This window comes from Pyricularia grisea, assembly GCF_004355905.1.
Source record: "Pyricularia grisea strain NI907 chromosome Unknown Pyricularia_grisea_NI907_Scaffold_7, whole genome shotgun sequence".
Taxonomy (NCBI): domain Eukaryota; kingdom Fungi; phylum Ascomycota; class Sordariomycetes; order Magnaporthales; family Pyriculariaceae; genus Pyricularia; species Pyricularia grisea.
In genome coordinates, this window is record NW_022156720.1 from 3095232 (window position 1) to 3118977 (window position 23746).

Here is a 23746-nt window from a genome sequence, read left to right on the forward strand (position 1 = left end):
AAGAGACCAGAAATAGAAAAATACAAATGTTTTGCCACCTTTTATTCCCTCATTTTATATTGACTGCTCTAATCGGGGTTATTTGGACCATGCTGGGTAAGGATTGTTTTTAGCTTGTCAATCTGCCCAGCGGTCCCTTGTAATTAATTGGTGCTGAGTTTTGAATGTCAGTCTTTGTTCGAAGGTACGGTGCTCTCCGTATCTTTCCATGCAATCAATCACTACCAACCCAGAACCAGTCCAACCAGCTGAAAGTTCTTACATATTGGCTGCATGGTAGTCGGTTGTTCAAGTCTAGCGTATCAATAACTACCAGTAATAACACTCTCCAAGTGACCACCACGCACAAAAACACACACACACGACGCAAACCCACATTGGCCATCTATCTAGCATAAAAAAGCATACCATTCCGGTCCCATTTTTACAGCTTGCTGCTTGATGCCTTCATCCCTTCCTTTTACCTCCCTGCAGCCATCAATCAAATCAGCCCGACAGTCATCTGGCCAACCAAAGTGGGTTCGGGTTTCTGTTCTTCGTCGACAGTGATCCTTGCATAACACCCTGGAGGCTTTCCGACCCGTTTTTTTCCCCTTCTTCAGCCAGCGTCCCTCCACTCCCCAAACCCGTCAGCTTTACCCCCTTTCCATTTCGTTACTTCATCAAGGGTGCCTTTCAACCGAACAAACCGTGTGCCATTTTGCCCTTTCCCCAATATATTGGCTGGCAAAGGGGGCCGGTCTTTCATAGCCAAAGCCAGGTCCCTTTCACGGGAGGCACGCGAGCAAAGAAAAATAAGCAAGCCATCGCCACTTTTGCGCGTCGATCCTTGCGCGCACCAACTAGAGACATCAAGACCTTTTTTTGTATTTTTTTTTTTAATTGCAACACAAACGCGCTCATCCGTCCCCGACTGGTCCGTTTACTGTGCGGTTGTAACTCTGAAAGAAAGTTGCACGCTGCCTGAGATGAACCCACCCGCGGCCGCCCAAGCGATTTCCACTTCACAACCTCATTACTTATCAGACCTTTAATCTTTTTTTTTTTATAATTTATTTTTATTTTTATATCAGTTAGCTTCAAACACTTCCCCCCCCCCCCCCCCCCCTATTTTGTTATCTCACTGGCGTTGAAACCAACAGGCAAACTTTAAACCCAGTTTTACCATAATCCGGGCTGGTTCTGTCCAGCCCTGGCTACCATCTTGGACGGTTCTGGCACGAGCGGCATCCTCGTCGCTGCCTCCTCGCCAGAATGCAGGAACCGACGATATACCGTGCTCCGGTCGGTTCTGCGGACTCGGGCGATCAGCCCATCCTTGATGAGATTACGGGTTACCAGAACATGACGGTGATCGATTCGGCGCCCGAAAAGATCGATGATGGTTACCGGGACTTTGTCATCCCCGAAGACAGGAAACTAGGCGTCTTCTCCACCACCCTTCTCATCATCAACAGAGTGGTTGGCACTGGCATCTATTCGACCCCGTCCGCCATCATAATCAACACAGATAACGTTGGTGCAACCCTTCTCTTCTGGGTACTGGGTGGGATTATGACCTTTGCGTAAGTGATACCCGTCAAAGGCTCTGGACTGGTTTGTATGTCGAGGCTTTGCTGACTTTTATTACTGACTGTAGTGGGTGAGTCAGTTGGTTATTCGTCGCCTTGAAGGCTGTGTGTAGGCCATGCCGGAAGTTTGTGTGATTTTAGCTGCTGACGTCGAGATGTGTATGAAGCTTGTTTGTATACCTGGAGTTTGGGACCGCACTTCCTCGTTCAGGAGGAGAAAAGGTTTACGTAAGTCTGTCCCTAAATCACCCATTTGCATCCTTGCCATTGAAGAACTGTGCTCACAAATGCGCATTTGGGATGGTTGTTTAGTTGGAGAGGGTCTATCAAAAGCCAAGGTACCTGGCTACATGCATATTTGCGGTTCAGTTCGTGCTGTTTGCCGTCTCGACAGGCAACACAATCAGCTTCGCCAGCTACATCTTCAAGGCCGCGCATGGTGATACCGCCAGCATCGATAACGGCGCGACTTCAGACTTGCGGACTAGGTTCATCGCCCTCGGGGCCATCACTCTCGTTTGCCTCATCCACGCGTTCCTCCCCAAAACAGGCATCTGGCTTAGCAATATTCTTGGGTGCTTCAAGCTGGTTTTATTGCTGTTGGTCGTCTGCGCCGGCTTTGCCGCCCTGAACGGTCACGTTGCGAACCCAGCTTTGAGGCCAGACAATTTTTCCACCTTCCAGGGCCAGGGGACCATCATGAGTGCCCCCGATGCGAAAGCTGCCGGAAGTTATGCTATAGCTCTATTACAAGTGCTCTATGCATATAGTGGATGGGAAAATGCCAACTATGTACGTCTTGGCCCCGGCATGCTGTCGCAAGATACTTGGTTCTTTCAATATATATATACATATATCATTGCGTTCCACTAACAAAAGCCCTACAGGTTCTCACGGAAGTTCGCGATGCTCCCAGGACCCTCAAGATTGCGGCGCCCATAGCGATTGCGACCGTTACGCTCCTCTATGTACTGGCCAACATTGCATTTTTTGCCGCCATGTCAAAGCAAGAAATTGCCGACTCGAAGGTTATTGTCGCGGCCGCTTTCTTCGAAAACGTTAGTCGATCCTAGTTGAAAAAAAAAAAAAAACTACGACTTTGTCAGTCACGGGGATTCTTTTCTAACACGGATGTGACAGGTTTGGGGTGAAGGCACGTTTGCCAAGCGAGTCGTGCCAGTTTTCATCGCCCTGTCGGCGCTAGGCAATGTCTTTGCTCAGTCGTTCGCTATGCCTCGAGTCAAACAGGAACTCGCAAAGGAGGGTATCTTGCCATTCTCTAAAATTTTCGCTAGCGACTGGCCCGTCAAAGCCCCCTCAGGTGCAATTTTCCTGCATTGGATCTTTACCGTCATTTTCATCTTTGGGGCCGTTACGTCGGATTCCTACACGTTTGTCACCAACGTGTTCATCTATACGGGGAACTGGATCAAGCTGCTGATCGGAGCGGGCCTTCTTTACCTCACCTTCAAGACCTCGGAGGGCTGGCGGGAGCAGCGGACAGCGTTTCGCAGCTATCCCTTGCTTACGATATTCTGGATTACTTCGCTGCTCTACAGTGTCGGCGCGCCATTTGCACCCAACAGGATGATCGACTCTGTACCATATTGGATCGTACCGACACTGGGGACGAGCATGCTCGCAATAGGAGTTGGATATTGGATGGTGTGGGCGAACCTACTGCCGCTGATTGGGTTCCAAATTCAGCACGAGGTCATACAGCTCCCCGATGGCAGTGAGAGGGTTAAATATGTGGTAAGTCGAGATGCGGCAGATCGATCTTTGAACAAGCTGGTTGATGCTAATGTTGGAAACAAAATATCAATAGCACGTTCCTCGACAGCGCGTCTCTCGTCTACGGAGGTCTAGGGTTACATAGGTATATATAATTAATAGCGGCAATTTATGAAGTCATGATCAGACGGGCCCTTTCTTCTTTAGTCCCTTTTATATAAAGCAATTATGGTAATTATGGCAGGCGTTCATTATAGCGGAAGGTAGCGTATGGTATTTTTGGAATTTCAATGAAATTAGCATTTGTCTGATGTTTTTTTTTTTTTTTTTTTTACTTTTTCAACTGATCGATCCTACTACAAATCAGTCCCTAAATATTGATTGACTGAATCAAAAGTATGCATACCAGTACGTCATGGGGGAATCTTTTTACTTTGCATCCACACATGGTCAGCCTTACGGGGTCTTTGCATGCAGAGAATCAATGAATGGAACTCGAATGTATGGATGAGGGGTCAAGGACGAACCCCTTGCTAAGGAGCAATGATGGTAGGAGTGAATAATCTTGGTATGATTATTGATGAAACTGGCTCAATGACTTGTTGATCTTGAGAAAACGTCTTTCATGTTTTACGACAAGGAATATATATCCAGTGGATTGAATGGGATACTACCTATTGCTGACAGACAGGACCTGACCCCTGAGAAACCCTACATTTTTGGCCTGAAAACGCGGGGAGCTTGCTTTCGGCTTGACGGCATCAATCAGACGCACGCGAATCGTCGTGGGCCCCACATTTGGCGTCGGCCACTGAGGTCGATCCGAGACCTCATTCGAATTCAACACATATCAAATGCTTCGTCAATGCATGCGCATGCGGGCTCAAATTTGGGAGGACAATCTGGCCAGCCTCTGAGACAAGAATCCAAGGAGAAGAAAAAACCACAGAGCATAATAACACTGCAATCGAAATCGACACGACCCTACAAAGAAATCGGCAACTAGAGTCGTCTTTCTACATTACCTAAATTTAGCTCGACTACCTACCTACCTACCTACCTAAGCAGCCCACCTACGAACACAAGCAGAGCACCGGAGTCGATCCCGGCAGCTAGCTATGACGGACGTGTGCCCGCCGCTTTGTCGATACGATCCCGCCGCTTCCGCCTGTCTCCGATGAAGGCCTCTTGAACTTGTGTTTTTGGATTTCCGTTTCTTAATCAAGGCTTCGCTCGGTTCTCGAAAGCCAAACTCACCAACTTTCCACAAAAAGAAAAAAAAAAAACGAGGCGATACCGTTTCCCCCGATCGCTGGTTTCGTCGGTAGCAACTTTGGTGGACCGCCGTTCCTCCCACACCCGCTTCCTGGGCATTTTAACTCTCCGCCGAGGGTCGCCGACCGTATACCCACCACTGCAGTTCCTATTCCCAAGAAGAGTTTCGAGACTCGGATACGCCAGTGATGTCTTGGGACCTGCTGCAGCGGTTTTTCGACAGCGACGTCTTCAACTCGAATCCATTCCTTTCGGTCTCGTACCTCTCGTGAGCAAATGCACCGCAAAAAAAAGCACCTCCCCTGGCCTTCGCCCGAGGAAAACCTGATGGCTGATGTTCTTTGGAGTTTGCAGGCGGTATGCGGACCATATCGGGATACACTATGTCCTCTGCAATAAGCTTAAGCAGTTCCCCTACGAGGATATTGAATTCTTCCTGCCGCAGTTATGTCATTTGATTATAAGCGTGGACAACGAGTCCATGGCTCTGGAAGAGTTCCTGCTCGACCTATGTGAGGAGTCAGTTACGGCAGCGTTGTTGGTTCGTTTTGCCCGCTACCCCTCAGAAGAAAGCTGCCAAGCGGCCCCCCCTGGATATCACCATTTATCCGCCTCCCCATCAACTGGAAACGCCTACAGGCATACAGTACGACTGACTGACCGAAACAAAACAAAAACACATGATGCTCTACTCAGACCTTTTGGCTATTCCAAACCTACCTACACGACCTCTCGTCAAATCCGCAGGCCGAAGCGTTCCAAACATGTAGGAGAGTTTACAACAAGGTTCAGCACATAGTCTTTGGGCTTTCCAACTCGTCGAGAAATGAGAAGATCAAAGAGAACCCATTGCCCGTCATGGTTCTGGGTAGCTTCATCATAGCCGCCATAGGCGTGCCCGGCCTTGCGACTTGGGCTGGGCCGCTGGCTATTGCTCAGGGCCGGAAGCCGGTGCCGGCGGATCCCGTCTCGGACCCTGTGACGACTCTGCAAAGCCCGACCGAACAGCTTAAAATCAGCCGCGCGCATACGATCAACGCGACAATGTCGAGGTCGAAACGGTCCAAAGACCCAGGGCGTATCACTAGCGCCCCTGATCCAAAGACTATGACTACAACTGCGACTGGGAACTCGGGGACCGCCGCCCCCCTTAAGTCTCCAAGGCCACCTAAATCGCCACGACCAACTTCCTCATCTGGGTCGCGCACCCCTGTCAATGAACCAAAGCGACCATCGCAGCTGGACATGCTGTCCGTTGAGGCTCGTCTCAGCTCGTCATCGCTGCCGCTACCAGAAATGCGATCACCGCGGATGCAGGTCACGCGCCCCACGTCCCCTGTCTCTGCTGGGCTCAGGCCTTCTGACCCTATGACTCGGAGGCACTCGCACCACGCCAAGGTCATAATCAGCCAGGACGAAATGGACTCGGCACAGAAGACCAGGCTTCTGAGACAGAACTACTTTAGGTGCCAGACAGCCTTTCTCACGGCTCTCGAGGACATTTCCAACCGACTGGTAATCGTGCCCAAGCAGGCCCGTCTCAGCGCCCTGCGGGCGGAACTGGCGCTTATCACACAGGACCTGCCGGCCGAAGTGGATATACCAGTGATTTGCCCACCCTCTATGCCCAATGGCTCGCCTGGAAAGAGCAAACACCACCGCATTGTAAGGCTCAACCCGGCCGAATCAACAGTGCTGAACAGCGCAGAGAAGGTGCCGTACCTTTTGATGGTTGAGATCCTGCGAGACGACTTCAGCTTCGATCCGGACTCGGCGGACAATCAGAGGCTGCTATCGACGCTGCTGGCAGAGCAGGGATCGCGCAAGAGGATTTTTGACCTGACGGAATCGAAATCGCCAAGGATTCCTCTGACTAGGAGTCCTGGCAACCCAGAGCCGGCCGTTACCGACAGCGTCTTTGAGCCCACAGCTGGCGACATTGGCGGCTCTGGAGTCCTGGGGACTTTTAACGATTCGTCGGGCAGCGGCGACAAGACGCCGTCGATAGTGGTGCCAGAAAGCAGCAGCATGCAGGGGCTGAACAGCAGTGCGACGTCCATCTCGACGCTGTCGGAGCCTACCGCGCGGAGCTCGGCCACCTCGATATCGCGGTCCAGCAGTCCCGGACCGCGCAGGAAGCCGGTGATACCAATCAGTACACGCGCTGTCAATCCTGGTCCTCCGACACCCGCGGTAGAGCAGCCGGACTTTTCGGCTTTGGCGACGCACATGCGCGCTGCATCGCAGATGCTTGCACAGCTTGAGGCTACCAGTGGTAAGCGGCCAAAGCAAGAGGTGGCTGCCATCCGAGCAAAGATCATTGCCAGCATGCAGAGCTTGGAGGAGCAGAGCTTTGATCTGGATGATGGGAATGGTCCCACGTTTGATCTAATAATAGCAAAGGCAGACGCTGCTAATGCGGCAGCGGAAGCTGCGGCAGCAGCTGCGACAAATGGAAATGCAGAGGCGGGCGAGGACGGCGACGTAGATACGCCCATCGACCCGCCAGCGGACACGGCCAACGCTGGAGCTGCGCGCATGGAGAACGACTTCAAAACAGGCGGACTTCAGCGCAAGGGAGATCGAGACGATCCGAGTGCGGCTGTGTTCGGAGAGGCCTGGCACGTCAAGAAGGAGCGTATCCGGAGGTCCTCTCCGTATGGCTGGATGAAGAACTGGGACCTCGTCAGCGTCATCGTCAAGACTGGTGCCGACCTGCGGCAGGAAGCATTCGCGTGCCAGCTCATCAACGTCTGCCACCGCATCTGGGTCAACGCGGGCGTGCCTGTCTGGGTCAAGCTGATGCGCATCCTGGTGACTGGCGAGTCTTCGGGCCTGATCGAGACCATCACCAACGGAGTATCGCTGCATTCGATCAAGCGCAGTTTGACACTGTCGACGATCGAGTCTGGGCAGAACCCCCGGCGGCGGATCGCGACGCTCAAGGACCACTTTGTCAAGGTGTTTGGCCCTGTCGACAGCGAGCCCCATAAGGCTGGCGTCGACGCTTTCAAGCGGTCCTTGGCGGCGTATAGCATGATCTCGTACATCTTACAGCTCAAGGATCGCCACAACGGCAACGTACTGGTGGATAATGAGGGGCACATAATACACATCGACTTTGGGTTCATGCTGTCCAACTCTCCGGGCGCCGTCGGGTTCGAGGCGGCGCCGTTCAAGTTCACGCACGAATATCTCGAGGTCCTCGGTGGTATCGGGTCACCTGAGTTCGAGGATTTTAAGAAGCTGTGCAAACAGGCTTTCCAAGGTATGTGAAGACGTGGAGGACAAAGCTATTGTTCTGATGGAAGGGAATCCCACTGACGCTAACTGGGGCAAAACAATAGCACTTCGCCGAGAAGCTGACAATATCATCGACCTCGTGAGCATGATGGGACGCGAGTCCAAGATGCCTTGCTTTGGGGCTGGCATAACGCAGACTTCCATAAACCTGAGACAGCGATTCCAACTGCAACTGAGCGCCGATGAGGCAGAGCAGTTTGTCGATGACTTGATCGGCAAGTCCCTTGGGAGCTATTACACACGACTGTTAGTTTATCCATCACCCACGACTTTTTATAATGTCGGTTTTGCTAACATTATCCTCCACGCCCGCAGCTACGATACCTTCCAGTATAGAACGCAGGGAATCTACTAGATGTGGGTGGGAACGGAGAAACGATTTGATTTTGGTTTATCTCTTTTTGTTTCTTTATTTTTTTTGGCTATACCATCATGATGCCGTGCGGCGCGGCGAGGCGTGATATTGTGAAAGCCTTTTTTTTTCAAACCTACTTATATGTTTCTGTGTTTTCATTGGTCTTTACGACGGTGTTGAAAGCATCTGGGCGGCGTTGGGCGAATTGCCGGGATAGAGACCTTGAACATGTCAATATCAAGGCCAGTTGGCTATGGTTGTCTAAAGCCCGTAAGCTTGTTTGGGATTTTTCTTATTGTCCATCAGCGTGTCCTTTGGGTTCAGAACTGACTACCAAGCCGTCCTCCATTCTTCAATCTTGCCATTCATTCACAATGTTTATTGATCATCCGAGCAGCCGTACTTTCCTTGGAATCAAGGCAGGTTTTGGATCGGTTCAATATCCTCGTCTCTTCTTTTGGGATTGTCTGCCACCTTACCTTTCGAGGCTGATACCAGACTAGTTTCTTTCCTGACAAACAGATCACACCGGTTGGACTTTGACTTGATCAAACGTACCGGTACGAAAGCCTTTCGACTTGCGACTTTGATAAAGAAAACCCCCCCTTCTTTTATGGGTTTACGAGTCACTTTCTTGATGCACTTGCTTGTTCTTCTTTTCTTCCGTTTACCTCACTTCTTCATCAGTTTTTGAAACCTGGGGTTTTCTTTTCTACACCCAACTGCTCCTAGTGTTGTTCCGCTTGCCAACACTGGGTGTTCACTGTCAAACATCAACGCGCAGAGGCTCCCCGAAAACAAATTCTGGGGATCATGCCGGCCAGCGAGGATCGTCTAGGCCGCCGGGCGCCGGATGAGTGGACAGAGTTTGAGGTGCAGCTCGCCATCTCGCTTATATGCAGAAAGGTGCACCTTGAGAAGCCGCCCAAACAGCGCGGGGAGCGGAATATACAGTACGATTGCTTTTTCTTCCTTTATCAGCTTTTATGACCTCTTGATTTTGTTTCTGCTCACCAACCGAGTCTTTGCTCTTGTCTGTGCTATAAGTGAAAAGGGCGCAACTGTATCGGGGCTAGTTTCAATAAGTTGCTATCTGAAAACTAAACCCACTTCATTATATCTAACCGCTTTTTATCTCTTTGTAGCTTTGCCAAAAAGTTCAACGCAGCCCTCAACCCCAGCGAGGCCAATTTTCACCAAGAGGACCTCAATGAGGACGACGTGTGCGACTTGCTCGAGTGGCTACTCAGGGAGAAGAAGGGCGCCATCGCCCGGGTGGAGAGGCTCGGAGTCCGTAGGATCTCAAGGGCTAGCCTGTTGGCCTTTTCGCCGAGCAGGAACTTTACAGGCACTTTGGTCGAGTGAGTTGTTTTTTTTTTATCTCTCTCTTGTTTCGTCTCTCTCTGGAAACACGATGCTGATAAAACGAATGATGTCTTATTTTAGATGGAATCATGGTGGTCGACGGGATGCGGTCATGAAGAGGCCCCGGGGCGAGCGGCGGCGGAAGTTTCTCCCGAACCCGGGCGAGAAGATCAAGATGCGTAGGTCAGACGGTGAGGATAGTGATGGGGAGCTGTCTGATGGTAAGTGGAGAAAAAAGACATGTCCTGCCAATCCCATATCAGATTGGGCACGAGGCAAGATAAAAGTATCAAAGAGTCAATGGGCTTATAGCTTACTCCCTGGGAGCTGGGCTTCACGCTCTGGTCACGCAAGACCTGTGAATCCAGTGAGAACACAAAGACACAGCAGTAAGCTGAGAGGAGCAAGTATCGTGCTAATATAAAACAATTTACTGCAGGGGAAATTATCGACATCAACCCATTTTACCCCGAGCCTGTAGAGAAACCAAGTTTCCTGCTGGACAAGAACGCCGACCGAAGCAAGTCCAAAGTGGTTGCGCTCAATGAAGGCCCCAACAATGACTCTACTGCCACATCTGCAAGCACACTTCCGAAGCTGCAACCTCGGGATACTACTGGCTATCCGCTGATGGTGCAAACCAAGGTCCATAACAGCCATGGACGACAACAACAAGATCATCCCCTTCAAGTCCCATATCTCCACAGTGGTCACGAAAGCGACATGACTAGGGTGGTACATCAGACCAAAGAGGATCTCAAGGCTAGCGCAAACGTCATTGAACAGCCGCAGCCTCATGTGGTCGTATGCCATACGCCTGCCTATCACGTCGACAACCGCACCATCCAGCGTACAGCGCCCCCAACCATAGCCTCTGCCCCAACAGGTCTGAATCAAGCTTCATATACCTTTGAGGGACCACATACCGGCAGCAAGCAAGCAGTCACCAATAATACCTTTAAAGGTGATGGTGTCCTCGGCGAGGAGTACAGCGCTTTCACCATATCCAACCAGGACGCCTTTCTCCACAACAATAATCTCACAGACATGGGTCTTGAGGAAGCAGCTTATACCCCCACGCAGCCGACACCAAAACCCGACGACACTGCCTACTACGTAGCGACAATACCGCATGCCCAGGCAGCGGGTGTCTATCATGACGCACCAGCAGCAGCAGCATCCTCGTTCGCCGGTGGCATGGACGGCAGCGTCGACAGCATCCATCTGCAGCACAACGACCTCGCAATGCCTGCCGCGGACGATTTCCTCCACACGAGCTTTGACGATCTCGTTGCGTGGGACGGCGATGCTTGATGATCCTTTTTTTGGGGGGGACAAGGAACCACGGGCGAGAGGGTTGCACAGCATCAGCAAGAGAAAAGAGCAGCAGTCAGCCTTTTTTTTGTGTGCGACTGTGCGGGAAGTCTTGTCCGCCGCCGAGGGACAAAAACCAAGCTCAGAACACATTACTACAATGTGTGATCAGCCCGCCATGCTTGACATCTCACGGGAATTTGTGGAGGTAGCTTCTCCCGTTACACCCGTTTGATCCCGCCATGCATGAGACTCCGGGGGCGAGGTGTGTTGTGCTTGTCCGACAGTCCGGGCACGTCCGTGGCTTGTGTCACTTCTTGATCTTTCCGTCCCGTCTGATCTTCTTTGGTGTCTCTCGACTGTTCAGGTGATAGTATGTCACTTTGGATGGTACGGGGGAAAAAAAGCAGAGCTGTAGCTAGCTGTCTTTTGAGGTTTCTGGTTATAAGGCTTTTTGGTCTTCTTCTTTCTTTTTTTGTTTCACCTTACTTCCCGAATTCTCCAGTGAGGTGCTGGACTTTTTTCTTACGGAGCAAGGGCAGCCTTCCACCGCCCTACTACCTCGGAGATGCTCTGAATATTCAAGGTACACCAACAATATCGTTGCTTCCTTTGACTTTCTGTATGGCCCAGAACAAACCATCTATAGTTCCTGGCTGGATCTAGAAAGCTCTAATATCCCCTTTCCCTCAATCGGTTGCCACTTAGTCGTGGTCACGCAAGCCGAGGGCTGATTACGTTTTACAGCACATATTGATCATACACACGCTGCTTTTTTTGCTGGGGAAATACATCGATGCTCTCAGAATGGTTGGTACGGACGGCCCCAAGAAATGTCCGGGGATGGTTTAAATGCCTTGCTCATTCATGGTTCCGATTAACTCGGGGAAACTTGCATGACCACAGACTCGAATAGATTACAACAGCTGGAAAGACAACGTGGATTTTGACACAAGATTACGTAGAGAGATGTTATTTGAAGAGTGTTCAAACTTTAGTTAGGAGGGACTTCGTACATGATCAACTGGGAAGGGAGCAACGTATACTCGTGACCATCGAAACAATCAAGAAACTACCCATCGGGCGTAATAAAAGTTCGTAAAACTAAAAAGAAGAAGAAGAAGAAGAAGAGTTGGATCGCATCTTATTAGAGCCCAGAATATCATCACAGAAACCCAATACAAAAACTCAAAAGTTGCAATCATCCCCTACCAGTCACCGTCGCTGCATTCCGGGCTGCCCGGCAGACGCTGGATAATGACCTCAAAGAGCGGGATCTTCTTGGAGGTGCCGATGACCGAGTCGCACATCTCGGACAGGTCGTCCATGTGGTACGCAGTCATGTCGTAGCGCTCCTCGCCGGACCCGGCCTTGGTCAGCACGACCTCCTTGAGCACGCACATGTTGGCGCCCATGGCGGGGCCCTCTTGAGCGGCGCCAAAGACGCTACGGTTGCTGTTGAAGTAACGCATGGCCGACGTGGTGATGCTGCGCCTGGTCGGGACCTCGTGCACCATTATCTGCTGCCTGTGGCCGGCCCAGGTGATGCCAATCTTGACAACGCGGGGGCGCAGGTTGGGCGGGCCGGCGTTAGGCGGGTTGGGCACGTCGACGAGTTGAGGGGGACGGAAACCAGGAGGTGGGCGCCCGTGCATAGGATGCCCTGGAGGCGGAACGCCGCCCCGCAGTCCGGGCGGAAGTGGGTGGCCAGGCATGCCCGGACGAAAGCCCATAGGTGGCGGCCGGGGCATGCTTGGGACCGGAGGTGCAACGGCGATGCGTATAGGAGGTCCCGGCACAGGGCTGTGGACTCTTGGTCGCGAAGATGAGCGGTGCTTCTTGGATCGTTTCTGTGTCTTTGGGCGAGGCGGTCCTCCATCATCGGAAAGGTTTGAGCCCGACCTGGAGTCGTCCGAATCGTCCGAGTCTGAACCGGACGACGAGGCCGACATCTCGCTCCCGTCCTCGTCCCAGTCACGAGGCTTGCGGCGGCTTGCACGCACAGGCGCGAAACCGTTGGTCAGGATGTGGTGGTTGAGGGCCTCGGCAGTTTTGGCATGGAGGAGCTCTAGGGCTTCGACCACGGTGGTTCCCACATCCGAGAAGAGGACTGAACGCTTCTGCCTCCAACCATAGCCCTCGCTCTTGATCACCATGGCCCGAAATTTGCCACCCTCAGGCTCCTTGGAGGTGATGATGTCGAGCGTAGTTTCTTCAGCCGACATGAAAAAACAGTTGTCTGGGACCAAGGGTTGCATGGCTTGATGTTAGCTAGTTGATTCAAGGCAGATAGATAATCAAGGCAGGAAATGGGTCTTTTTTTGAACTTGATGCTCCAAAGCGGGCGGGGAAAGGGTAAATATGGATGAACGCACCTAAGGTCTGTTTATGCAGGTCAACGACCAGGAGATTACCAGATTGTGCCATGGCTGCGGTAGAGGTGTTTGATAGTGTTTGCTGTGAGAGTTCTGATGTTGCTGGTGTAAAATTGGGGAAAAGGACGAGCATTAGATCAGAAGAGCCAGGCTTGAAGAAGTAGATTTTCAGCCTGCTGTAGGGTGTTTGTTTGAGCTTCCAATCGAAGCGAGCATGAAAAAGGTAAAATAAGAAATAGTAACTAGAATAGTCGAGGGGAAATCAACCACATATTTATACTAGAACTAGACCAGAAAAAGAAACCCCCCCAGATATGCATACAAACTTTACGAGGACTCGCCCATTTCTCGGCGACTGATCTCCCGGCTGTTGTACAATGCTCCCAGGCTACCTTGCATGCATTGATGCAAGTTTTGCCCGGAGTTGGTGAAAAGTCGGGGGAAGAAAAAAAAAACAGGTAAGGCAACGAATAGAAAACCACAGGGCACTCAGGAGGCGGAACCGATACCAACCAACATGTTGCATATCAGTGACGCGAGGTACCCCGTTTACAGTAGAGTACCGGCATGTAAATTACACATAGACACTATGCATACGGAAACAGCCAGGCTGGGGTTATCTCACCTCCATATCCCTGCCGGTGTGTTACCAAAATGACGGACAAAAAGAGTCACCGTCAGCGTCGTACCCGAAAGGCATGAGAGAATCCGTCCAGTCTGCTGCATGGTCGAAGTACACAAACGGAGATGCATTCATTACAGGCGGCTAGGCTTCAATAGCAACGGACCCGTGGGAAAGAGTCATCGTGAAAAGATAACCGGTCAATTCGCTCCCAGTTTTGGCCGGCCGACTAAGATGTCCCCGAGCCGCTTGAATGAGGACCGCAGTTTGGATTGGGAGGCCGCTCACACTGCATGCAGTGGTAATGTCCCCAGACTCGCATAAGTTTGCTCTTGCATTTTCGCACCGCCAAATGGGGGGAAGATCCGGTCGAATCGAGATGGATGGGCAAGGCTCCCGGGATAACATAATAAGAGTTGGTGAGCAAGGAAATGCAAGAAAACAAAATAAAAAAGCAAAATCAATGCAATATTGGAGCCTTAGCTTGCCTACTCCGTAGAGACTCCCAATCCATCTCCGTGAGTACCCTGTAGGCAAACAACCACAAAACCGGAAAAGCTCGACGAACACGGCCAGTGAAAGCTTGCCAGGTACTAGCTGCGGCTGCTGCTGCTGCTCATTCGTTGCGCGGCACTGTTTTTATGCAGGCCAGTCTGCCCACCTCGAGGTCTTCGAGTTAGACCGCATGTGGCGATTAATATTCGCCAGATGATAAGCTGGCATCCAAGCGTGTGCTCAGCTGAACAAGATATACCTAGTTTCAGAATAGTACCGCAACTGATTGTTGAGGTATTCATAGCTAGTAGCGTCACAGCAAATTTGGTGCAACTAATTGACGCACGGGATGGTGGGCTTTTGCATGTCCTTGCGTGAGGGTATTCTTCCATAGGTTCTGCTTTGCCCTTCTTCTTTTTGGCTGTTGATCATGTTTGTGTAAATAAGTAAAAAAAAAATAAAAATAAAAATATAATGCTCTCGCGAAATCGAAGATGGTTGCTGGTGTCTGCCTATCGCATCCTCGCCAAGAAACAGTCAGAGTGCCGATCACAGAAACCAAGTCAAGTCTAGACTAGATGAGGCTATACCTCCATTAAATAAAAAAAAAAAAAAAAAAAAAAGAGGAAAAGAAGTATGTGGGAAAGTAGAAGAAAGACGAGAGCTAGGGAGCCTCAACCCCGCACCAGAAGTGAGGCTGTACAGGATTGTGGGTGTGCGTGCAACGGCAGGTGAAAATTGATTGATGTATCCCGATTAGGAAGGGAACATGCATTAGACTAGTTTGTATCCCACACTGCATGTCAAGGACTTGCTCACAGTGGTCGGGCGCTCCTTGGGGGCCTTGCCTTGATGAAAATGCCTTGTCCTATTTCACTTTGTGCTATAATATCGCACTAACTCCTTTGAGTGAGGCAAACCCGATCCTGGACACATTATGTGTTAGGTGCTTTAGCTTTATACTGGTAACATGGAACAAGTCGAGGCAGGTCTTTTCGAACCTAACCGATCGCAAAAGTCTCTAGAAGTAACTACCTACTTAGTCACTCATACCCAAATTATATTGACATAGTAACGCCAAGAATGCCCTGGACTGAACATCCAGCTACCCTCCACACCCCAGAGACCCTTGACGCCCACCCGAATGCATCACAGCTGTGACCCTCTCTGACTGGATCAACTGTTGCCCCATAGCCTTGTATCCTCCCTCCATCATGCGCTCACTGACAGCTTCTCCAATCTTGACTTGACAGCCTCGACCAACGCCGTCTCCCTCTCCAGGAGCTGCATCACCTGCCCAATCTTGGCCTTGCGCACCTCGGCCGGTATCTTCATATTGGGCGTAGATGGCGATCCCGGCTCCGCCCTGCCGCCGTCCCCAGCCGGAGATCCCTTCCTCTGCTGGTTCTGGCCCTGTTGCTGGTGCTGACCCAGCGCCTGAGCCTGCCTGACCAGCTCCTCCTTGAGCCGCGTGACCTCATCGAACCGCTGCCGGTATTGCCTGATCTTTGCCCCCGTCCTCTGCTGCTGCTGCTGCAGCTCCTCCCCGCTGGTGGCCACCACGTCGGACCAACTTCCGAGCACGCTAGCCTCGAGTGTCTTGACCTCCTCTATCCATGCCTTCTCCTTATCGCTCAGCTCGCGGCTGTGTGCCCGGCTTGTCTGCCTCTTCAGCCTGTCCATACGCTCTGCCAGCGCCTTCTGTCGCTCCCTGACATCATCGAGCCGCCTTCTCAGTCGCTCATCGTCCGGAATGCGCTCGCCCGTTTCAGGGTCCACGTCGTCCTCGCCCGCGATCTTGTCGATCTTGCCCTTGAGCATGTTCATCTTGAGCACCTGCTCATGGAGCTCCGCCGGCAGCTGCTGCAGCCTTCTAAACAGCTCGCTCACCGCCTGATTGATCCGCTCCGTCTGCGCGTCCACGTGCTGGTGCGCGTTGGTGAGCAATGTGAGGATCGCTGGCGAAAGCCTGATCTCTGGCTGAGTCAGTGCCGCCTGATACTTGCTCGACCTCGCGAGCTTCACAAAGTCCGAGAGCTCGTTCTGCTCCCCGAGCGTGTCGGGCGGTTGGAACGTCGGTCTTGGCTCGCAGATGACTAACGGTTTGATATCTTCTTCGTGAGCGAACGAGGGGCTCGGCGCCTGAACAGCAGGCCCAAACTCATCTTCGGGCGTGTCCAGTGTTAGTGCAACGGCCGCCTGGGGCGTGCCGCTCAGTATAAAGTGGCCTAGGTCTGGATCATTGATAGCAACGCAAGCTGCTAGCGGGCCCCCTTTGTGGGTGTATATCCGGTCTCTGGTGGATGACTGTCCCTTGACCAGAAGATCTATCCGGAAGTCTGCACCGGCCACTGAGTCGCCCTGAAGCTCGCTCTCCAGACGGAAGACCCAAGGTGCTAGGGAGACCAGCGTGATGCCGGCCGGGTGTGTAATGTAAAATGAGTATCGCGATGTAACATCTTCACTGAACATGGGCCATGCGTCCGATGTGATTTCCATAGGTCGCATGACGTCCATCGTCTGAAATGTAAGAAGCGAAGGGGGATCTATAGTTGCACCAAACCTGCTCACTTTAGATTTTGACGGCGGAAGCCACTGTGCCTGGACACCGTCGAGATCCAGGCAGATTCGTAGTTGACCGCTGGTGGAGATAAGACATATCACAGATAGTGACAGACCTTCCGAGTCGTCTGCGGCAAGCTCCTCCTCATCCTCTTCCATCATCAAATCTCCTGTGTCGCCCTTCTCTCCAATGACAAAAATATCTGTCAATTCCAGATCCAAATCATCGTCACCCAGAGCTTCCAAATCAAGATCAAAAGGACCCTGTAGCTTGGGAATGGCGCCGGGTTTTGCAGGCCGAGTATAAATCTCTGAGGCAGGCTCAGTGACAGAGGCCTCGATAATCCGTGGTTCTTGGTTATCCAGATCTGACATCCACTCTAGCTGTTGCTGTGCTAATTGCTTCTCGGAAACCGATACGGCCGGGTCGTCCTCGATAGCGGCGACCTTGGCGACGACCGAAACAGAGAGTGATGGGATCAGGGCAGGCGGCGGTGCCCACTTCTGAGGAAGCAGCGGACACAAGGCGTAGACGTCGCCGCCACGCATGGCGACCCACAAGGTCATTGATGACCACGAGCCGGAGCCGCGGCCGCCGAAACAGGCGGCTGCCACTTCCATGTCGAACGAATCGGGCGAGAATCCCTGGTTCATCGCTCCGATCGATGCGCTAAAGTCCTGGTCGAGGGATGTGCCATCCGCTAGCTTCCTCAGATCAATGGCGAGGGTAGGCGAGTCAAATGACCACCTGTCGCCAGCAGATATTTCCCAGACCCGAACAATGGCATCGTCAGTGACGGTGACTAGGCATGAGCCACTAACACCAAGCGGATGCCAGAGGGCCGAAGCGATAGCCGATTTGGACGTCACATGCGTAGTAGGCCCCAGAGTCCAGAACTTGGCCTTGAGAGGGCCACTATCTTCGGCCGTTAGGTGTGAAGGATCCGGTAGCAGGCATACATGGACCGTATGTGCCGTAAGCACTGCGAGATAGTTTGAGTGTGGAGATATGATGAGTTGCCTGATGTCGTCTGCAACTGGCGTTTTGATAGTCTGCGGTCCCAAGAAAATGGGCCATGCTGTTAGCAGTAGCACAAACAAATAACCATTTGTTGTGAGCGCGAAAGCAAAGAGAGGTAATCAATAACTTACGCGCATGCCCTGAGCATGGCCAGAAGACCCGATGCCGGCGTTTGGACCGTCATCCTCGTGTATTGCGAAAGAACCGGAGCCGTTGGAGTCTTCCCGTTTGATGCGCACACCACCCCGGGATTGCCTCGACTGATGATTCTCCTTGAGGTACACGAGATCGCCCCATCTGATTTCCCGGCCGTTGGCGACAAACACCTCGGTGCCTCGACGCGCTATCGTCCGCCTTGGTCCAGCCTTGGGCTTGCCCTTGGGCGCGTAAGAACTCCTCCTAGGGTCGAGCTCTGGGGGTGCGAATAAACTGTGACCAATAGCCGGCTCGTTCAGCCAAGCTGGAGTGTAGCTGGTGATTTTCACCATTTTGTGTGGGTGCCTGAAGAAAAAAAAATACTCTTTCGATTGTTGATGTATCAGGTCGACATTAAATCCGTGGAGCGCGTTACTGATGTAGATGATGCTAGATGGGATCAGCTAAAGGGTGGATTTTGTCTGGGCGAGACCGTTTGATTCAAGCGCAAGATCTACACACGTCTACGGGTCATATAAAACCGACGCGGTTTGTAGCGAGAAAAAAAAAAGATGCTATCGAGTGCATGCAGTTGACATTTTTGTGACAATAGGGAATGCCTGCCTGGAGTTCTTTCAAGCCCCAGCCTCAAATCAAATTTCTTGAACGCGCCGACGACCTTGAGCTTCTCTGCCGGGAAGTGACTGCTTATGTGGGGCATATTTTCTGTTCAAGGACCCACCTTGGAACAAGCATTACTACTCCGTACCTCGTAAGGTACCTATTTTGCCTGCAAGTTGCACCAAAGTTCTAAGCGTGCATGAGTCCGGCGCGATTGATGCAGCGCTAGCTTCTCTCGCCGATTCGAGGTCGGGAATTAGATCTTTTTATCCGTAGATCTAGCACGAAACCGCGTACCTGGTTAACGACAAAAGTAAAACCAGGAGGTTAAAGAAAGAGAACGTATGCCATTGTAGCATCATTCACTTTTTGATCACCAACTAGTTACACCTACGCAAATCAGACAATATGCAATTCCGGGGAACGGTCGACCGGCTTGACAAGCCAAGTGCTTACTTCAACAAGCAACACAACAAGCGACGACGCACCGAGAACGGCGACGATGATGCACCGCCGCCGCAACCACAGGAGGATCCTCTCGCCAACTCGACGACGCTATATGTCGGCAACCTGTATGCACTTGTTCCCCCCCGCCATCACATCTTTCAACTCTGGTCATCTAGCCATATCCGTCCTACCTACTAATATGCCCCCATATAGGTCATTCTACACAACCGAAGAGCAAGTCTACGAGCTCTTCTCAAAGTGTGGCGAGATCAAGCGCCTGGTGATGGGCCTGGACCGCTTCAACAAGACGCCCTGCGGCTTCTGCTTCGTCGAGTACTACAGCCACCAGGACGCGATCGACTGCATGAAGTACATTGGCGGCACCAAGCTGGACGAGCGCGTCATCCGCACGGACCTGGACCCTGGCTTCGAGGAGGGAAGGCAGTACGGTCGCGGCAAATCGGGCGGCCAGGTCCGTGACGAGTACCGTGAGGACTACGATGAGGGCCGCGGCGGTCTCGGCAGGGCAATTCAGATGGAGCGGGAGGCGCGCGCGAGGGAGCAGAGGGATTCTAGGGATGAGGAGGAGCGTGGACACTTGAGGTGAACATGTGAGCTTGGTTACTTGATGGCGCTTGGGAGGGTTTTGTTTATTTGCCCTTGTTTAATACGGACGAAGGCATTATATGCATGCCGACGAGGGGCCAGGATCAGGCTCAAATGGCATTTGCACTTTTGATGATACCAATGAAGACTCATTTTCTTTTCTACAAAATTGATGTTACAGACGCTTAAATACAACAAAGTGATACACGCCTCATGGGTCAACGTCGGGTTGCCCACAATGACGGCGTTCTTATCAACTTGACTTCAACGTGCCAACAGCGGAGCTGAGATTGAGCAACAGGTCGCAAAATGTACCAAGCAGGCTCATGCAAACCAGGTACGCTGCGTCCCAGGATTGAAAAACGAGACGGGCATATATGAATCATATCCTAGCCAGATTTTGGGATCAACATCGAATGCTCAATGACTTTCGTTCAGAGTTGACATTTTCCCAACAAGTTGAAGCCCGTTGAGGGCTCGATATATCGTGATTTTCGTTCAGTTGGTTCATCAGAAACCAGGAGGGTTGACTCTCTGTGACACTCTTGTCCACTTTGGCAGCTCTGTAGAGGCAGTAAATCTTGTCAGTTGACTTTTCCCAAAGCATGTGATCCCAATCGATCGACTGAGAAGCTCAAGATGTCGAACGAAAAAGAAACAAAATAAAAAATAAGGCCACGTACTGTGAATTCCCTTTCGGTACTTCTTCTCATACCGCGCAAAGATGGTGTACTTGTCCCTGGGTGCCATCTCAGCCTCGGTCGGCATCTCCTCCTTCCACCTCTCGAGCGACTTGAGCGTTTCGCCCTTCTTGGCCAGCGCCCTGTCCAAAGTCGCTACGACGTCGTCGACAGCTCGCAGCCGCCTGCGCTGGCGGAGCTTCTGGAATCTGGAGAGGCGCCATGGGGTCTTCCTGTTTTTAATTTTGAGTGTATTGGTTAATGGCTGGTTCGCGAGGACGAGACGGGCGAACGAGAAAACCAAATGAATAAAGACTTACCATAGAAGACCTCCATTTAAAACATTTGTTATCCTGAATGGGCCAAACATTGTGTGTGGTTTCGACGAACGCTGTTAACTTGCACGCGGGCGTGGTTCAAAAATGACGGACGTCAGGGCGCGCCAGACTTCGAAATTTCATAAAGGGCATTCCCCCTACCTATGGGACTTGCGACTGGGGTGTGTGTTCGGATCAACTCTGGCAAATTCTCCACAGTTTTCTTTTTAGCTGCCGGGCCCCTGTAGCGGCCGTGGACTCGGGTGGGCTCCGGCGACAAGACCTCCCCCCACCAAAAACTCCACAGCTGTCCGTCCCGCGACCGCGTCCATCGTCGCAATCCCGAGTTGCCCATCGCAAAACGGGGGCCACGCTTATTGTTGATCTGTTTGTCCCCCCCTTTTTTTTTATTGACCAAGGAGGCAAAGAAGAATAAGCCTCTTTACTTTCCCCCTATTGAAAAAGAATCTGCAACAAAAGTCGGGCCCCCGATGTTCGGCACCACCTGATCCCTCCTCAACCATGTCATACTACTTCGCCATCATCGGGACGCAGGACAACCCACTGTTCGAGTATGAATTCGGCACCTCCAAGCAGGGCGGCGACGGCATGGCCCGGTTTGCCGAAGCGTCGCGCCACATGAACCAGTTCATTCTACACAGCAGTCTGGATATCGTGGAAGAGGCGCAATGGAACACCGGCCAGATGTGCGTTTGGCCGCAAGCCGATGATGTCGACCGTCGTAGTGGTTTCAGCTAGAACTGACATTCATGGGGTTAAATTTCCTCTTCCCAGGTATCTGAAATGCGTCGACAAGTTCCTTAACAGCTACGTCTCGTGCTTCGTCACCGGCGGCAACGTCAAGTTCCTCCTCCTCCACCAGCCCGTCATCGTAGGTCAGCAGACGACCGCCGCCACTCGCAACTCTATCGCCGCGAACCCGACGAGCGCGGCAACCGAGGAAGCCATCAAGAGCTTTTTTATGGAGGTCTACGAGAACTGGGTGAAGGCCATTATGAGCCCCTTTTACAAAGTCAATATGGAAGTTAGGAGTCCCATCTTCCGCGCAAGAGTTGCTGCCGCCGGGAAGAAGTACCTCTGAGAGGTGGAATGGAATATGATGCCTTAGAAACGTGCCAAGATCGTGGGATTTGTCGAGAGGGACATGGTGATATGATTATATTCAGTGCTGGCTTTGGTTTAGCTACCTACTCGACTCGTGTACAGGTGCAGGTTAATGCGTGGTGCTATCCACCTAATAAGCATGACCTGTGGAACAAGGCTCAACACAAAGAGAACGCAATTTGTTTTCACAGATAAATAGTCACAGAAATTCAAGATACCCTTTTCTGCGTTTCAACCAAGTCAATCAATCAAGTGAATTATATCTCGCGCTAACATTAGACATTGGCGGGTCTTTGTAGGCATTCCAACACGCTGAACATGAAACAGGTCATCAAAGTTCCAACCTCAGAACCAGTGGGTATTCATCTGTTGTTTATTTGGTGTGTTTCATAATGACGCGAAGGCCAAGAAGTCCTTCTTCGATTGATTCCCTTGTGAACCGGTAAAATAGTTTACCATCGCCGTAACGCCAGTAGTCCTGTAATTGCCCAACCCGAACGCGAAAAATGCAAAAAACGACATGCTCGTGAATAAAGTTCTCCCCATCTAACCACCGAAACCGTACAGGGTGCGGCCCTGCCTCTTGAGAGCGTAGACGACGTCAAGCGAAGTGACGGTCTTGCGCTTGGCGTGCTCAGTGTAGGTGACGGCGTCACGGATGACACCCTCGAGGAAGGACTTGAGGACACCACGGGTCTCCTCGTAGATCACTGGAAGCATGATGTGTTAGTATCTTGATATTGGAATAGTTGTTGATCCTCTGCCGATGGAATAACTTACTGGCAGAAATACGCTTGACACCGCCACGGCGAGCCAGACGCCTGATAGCGGGCTTGGTGATACCCTGAATGTTGTCACGAAGAATCTTACGGTGACGCTTGGCACCGCCCTTTCCAAGACCCTTTCCTCCCTTTCCGCCTGTGATTGAGAACGATAATCAGTATGATGCGTGTTGTATGCAAGCACTGATGTTGTCATGGAATGCAATCTATGTCAAGTGCATGTGGGTTGAGGCGCGACGCGTTGAATAGATACGTCACGTCGCCCTTGTCAACGGCGACAACCCAGGTGCAGACTTGACCGACGCAAAATAGGATAGTCGACAAGATGCAGCGATAAAATAAAATCGGTATCAACTTACGTCCAGTCATGTTGATGAATTTGAGTGAGAATGAAGTTGATTAAAGTGTTGATGATTGATTGTCGCGATGGACAAATTGATGATGCAGCTTTGTTTTGGTTGTTGGTAGTTTTCGGGAATGGGGGAGTGAGGTGGGAGAGTTGGGAACAGGAAAGGTGGGTTGGGGGGTTTTATACCACGCAGAGTGATTTGGTTTCCTTGGTTGGGGGGTAAAAATGGATTTTCTTGTCCGGCTTTTTTTGTCCTCAGAAAAATGCCCAAATCTGACCTGATTGAATGCCGCTTTTTGGCGCTGTTTTATCGCGCTGTTTCCTTTTCTTGATTCAGGCCCATTTCCTCCTACCAAAAAAATAAAATAAGGGCGGCTGATCCAGATACCCCTGTTTGTGGCCCGTGCGCATAACCGCCCCGCACCTCCCCCAACCTCTTCTGCATTGGTCAAACTCAAAGACGCGACAACCAGCGCGCAACGCGCTGCAGACGTTGCAGATGCGTGCGTTTGAACACGCCCAAGTCAGAAGAAGTTGAGCAACCTTTATCAGTTGTGTAAAAGATGGACTAGAAGCTCTTTTCAGAAAGGCTCTCCTAATTTTTTTTCTTTTACATGATTTGATACATTGTGCTTCGGTCTTCCATTGCGTCCACAGGTCCTTTTCCAAGTGGGGTGCAATTGTTCACGCGT

At 51.5% G+C, this 23746-nt stretch overlaps 9 protein-coding genes across 9 annotated transcripts; 5 read left to right on the forward strand and 4 right to left on the reverse strand.

The window, feature by feature from the left end:
- Positions 1–1254: 1254 nt before the first annotated feature.
- On the forward strand, positions 1255–3575 carry PgNI_09947 (uncharacterized protein; the record flags this gene model as incomplete). Its single annotated transcript, XM_031129928.1, has 6 exons — positions 1255–1565; positions 1739–1799; positions 1884–2363; positions 2459–2629; positions 2712–3326; positions 3400–3575. The coding sequence occupies 6 exons, from the start codon at positions 1255–1257 to the stop codon at positions 3448–3450; spliced, it is 1689 nt and encodes a 562-aa protein (XP_030977400.1). The 3' UTR covers positions 3451–3575.
- Positions 3576–4768: 1193 nt separating this feature from the next.
- PgNI_09948 (uncharacterized protein) lies at positions 4769–8600 on the forward strand (the record flags this gene model as incomplete). The annotated part of the gene is made up of 5 exons (XM_031129929.1): positions 4769–4848; positions 4935–5121; positions 5277–7848; positions 7928–8129; positions 8199–8600. The coding sequence occupies 5 exons, from the start codon at positions 4769–4771 to the stop codon at positions 8236–8238; spliced, it is 3081 nt and encodes a 1026-aa protein (XP_030977411.1). The 3' UTR covers positions 8239–8600.
- Positions 8601–9051: 451 nt separating this feature from the next.
- Positions 9052–11261, forward strand: PgNI_09949 (uncharacterized protein; the record flags this gene model as incomplete). The annotated part of the gene is made up of 4 exons (XM_031129930.1): positions 9052–9070; positions 9407–9599; positions 9685–9824; positions 10043–11261. 4 exons carry the CDS (start codon positions 9052–9054, stop codon positions 10915–10917), a joined length of 1227 nt encoding a protein of 408 aa, XP_030977410.1. The 3' UTR covers positions 10918–11261.
- An 864-nt stretch (positions 11262–12125) lies between these two features.
- Positions 12126–13425, reverse strand: PgNI_09950 (uncharacterized protein; the record flags this gene model as incomplete). The annotated part of the gene is made up of 2 exons (XM_031129931.1): positions 12126–13156; positions 13293–13425. The coding sequence occupies 2 exons, from the start codon at positions 13423–13425 to the stop codon at positions 12126–12128; spliced, it is 1164 nt and encodes a 387-aa protein (XP_030977932.1).
- Positions 13426–15364: 1939 nt separating this feature from the next.
- On the reverse strand, positions 15365–18731 carry PgNI_09951 (uncharacterized protein). Its single transcript, XM_031129932.1, has 2 exons — positions 18124–18731; positions 15365–18024 (listed from the first exon to the last, which is right to left on the reverse strand). Exons 1-2 carry the CDS (start codon positions 18478–18480, stop codon positions 15622–15624), a joined length of 2760 nt encoding a protein of 919 aa, XP_030977933.1. The 5' UTR covers positions 18481–18731; the 3' UTR covers positions 15365–15621.
- Positions 18732–19156: 425 nt separating this feature from the next.
- PgNI_09952 (uncharacterized protein) lies at positions 19157–19802 on the forward strand (the record flags this gene model as incomplete). The annotated part of the gene is made up of 2 exons (XM_031129933.1): positions 19157–19320; positions 19409–19802. 2 exons carry the CDS (start codon positions 19157–19159, stop codon positions 19800–19802), a joined length of 558 nt encoding a protein of 185 aa, XP_030977930.1.
- Positions 19803–20311: 509 nt separating this feature from the next.
- PgNI_09953 (uncharacterized protein) lies at positions 20312–20851 on the reverse strand (the record flags this gene model as incomplete). The annotated part of the gene is made up of 3 exons (XM_031129934.1): positions 20312–20364; positions 20485–20714; positions 20802–20851. 3 exons carry the CDS (start codon positions 20849–20851, stop codon positions 20312–20314), a joined length of 333 nt encoding a protein of 110 aa, XP_030977931.1.
- Positions 20852–21091: 240 nt separating this feature from the next.
- On the forward strand, positions 21092–22456 carry PgNI_09954 (uncharacterized protein). Its single transcript, XM_031129935.1, has 2 exons — positions 21092–21505; positions 21594–22456. The coding sequence occupies exons 1-2, from the start codon at positions 21321–21323 to the stop codon at positions 21898–21900; spliced, it is 492 nt and encodes a 163-aa protein (XP_030978308.1). The 5' UTR covers positions 21092–21320; the 3' UTR covers positions 21901–22456.
- On the reverse strand, positions 22417–23370 carry PgNI_09955 (uncharacterized protein). The gene is made up of 3 exons (XM_031129936.1): positions 23065–23370; positions 22704–22841; positions 22417–22633 (listed from the first exon to the last, which is right to left on the reverse strand). The coding sequence occupies exons 1-3, from the start codon at positions 23072–23074 to the stop codon at positions 22470–22472; spliced, it is 312 nt and encodes a 103-aa protein (XP_030977929.1). The 5' UTR covers positions 23075–23370; the 3' UTR covers positions 22417–22469.
- Between the last annotated feature and the right edge of the window lie 376 nt (positions 23371–23746).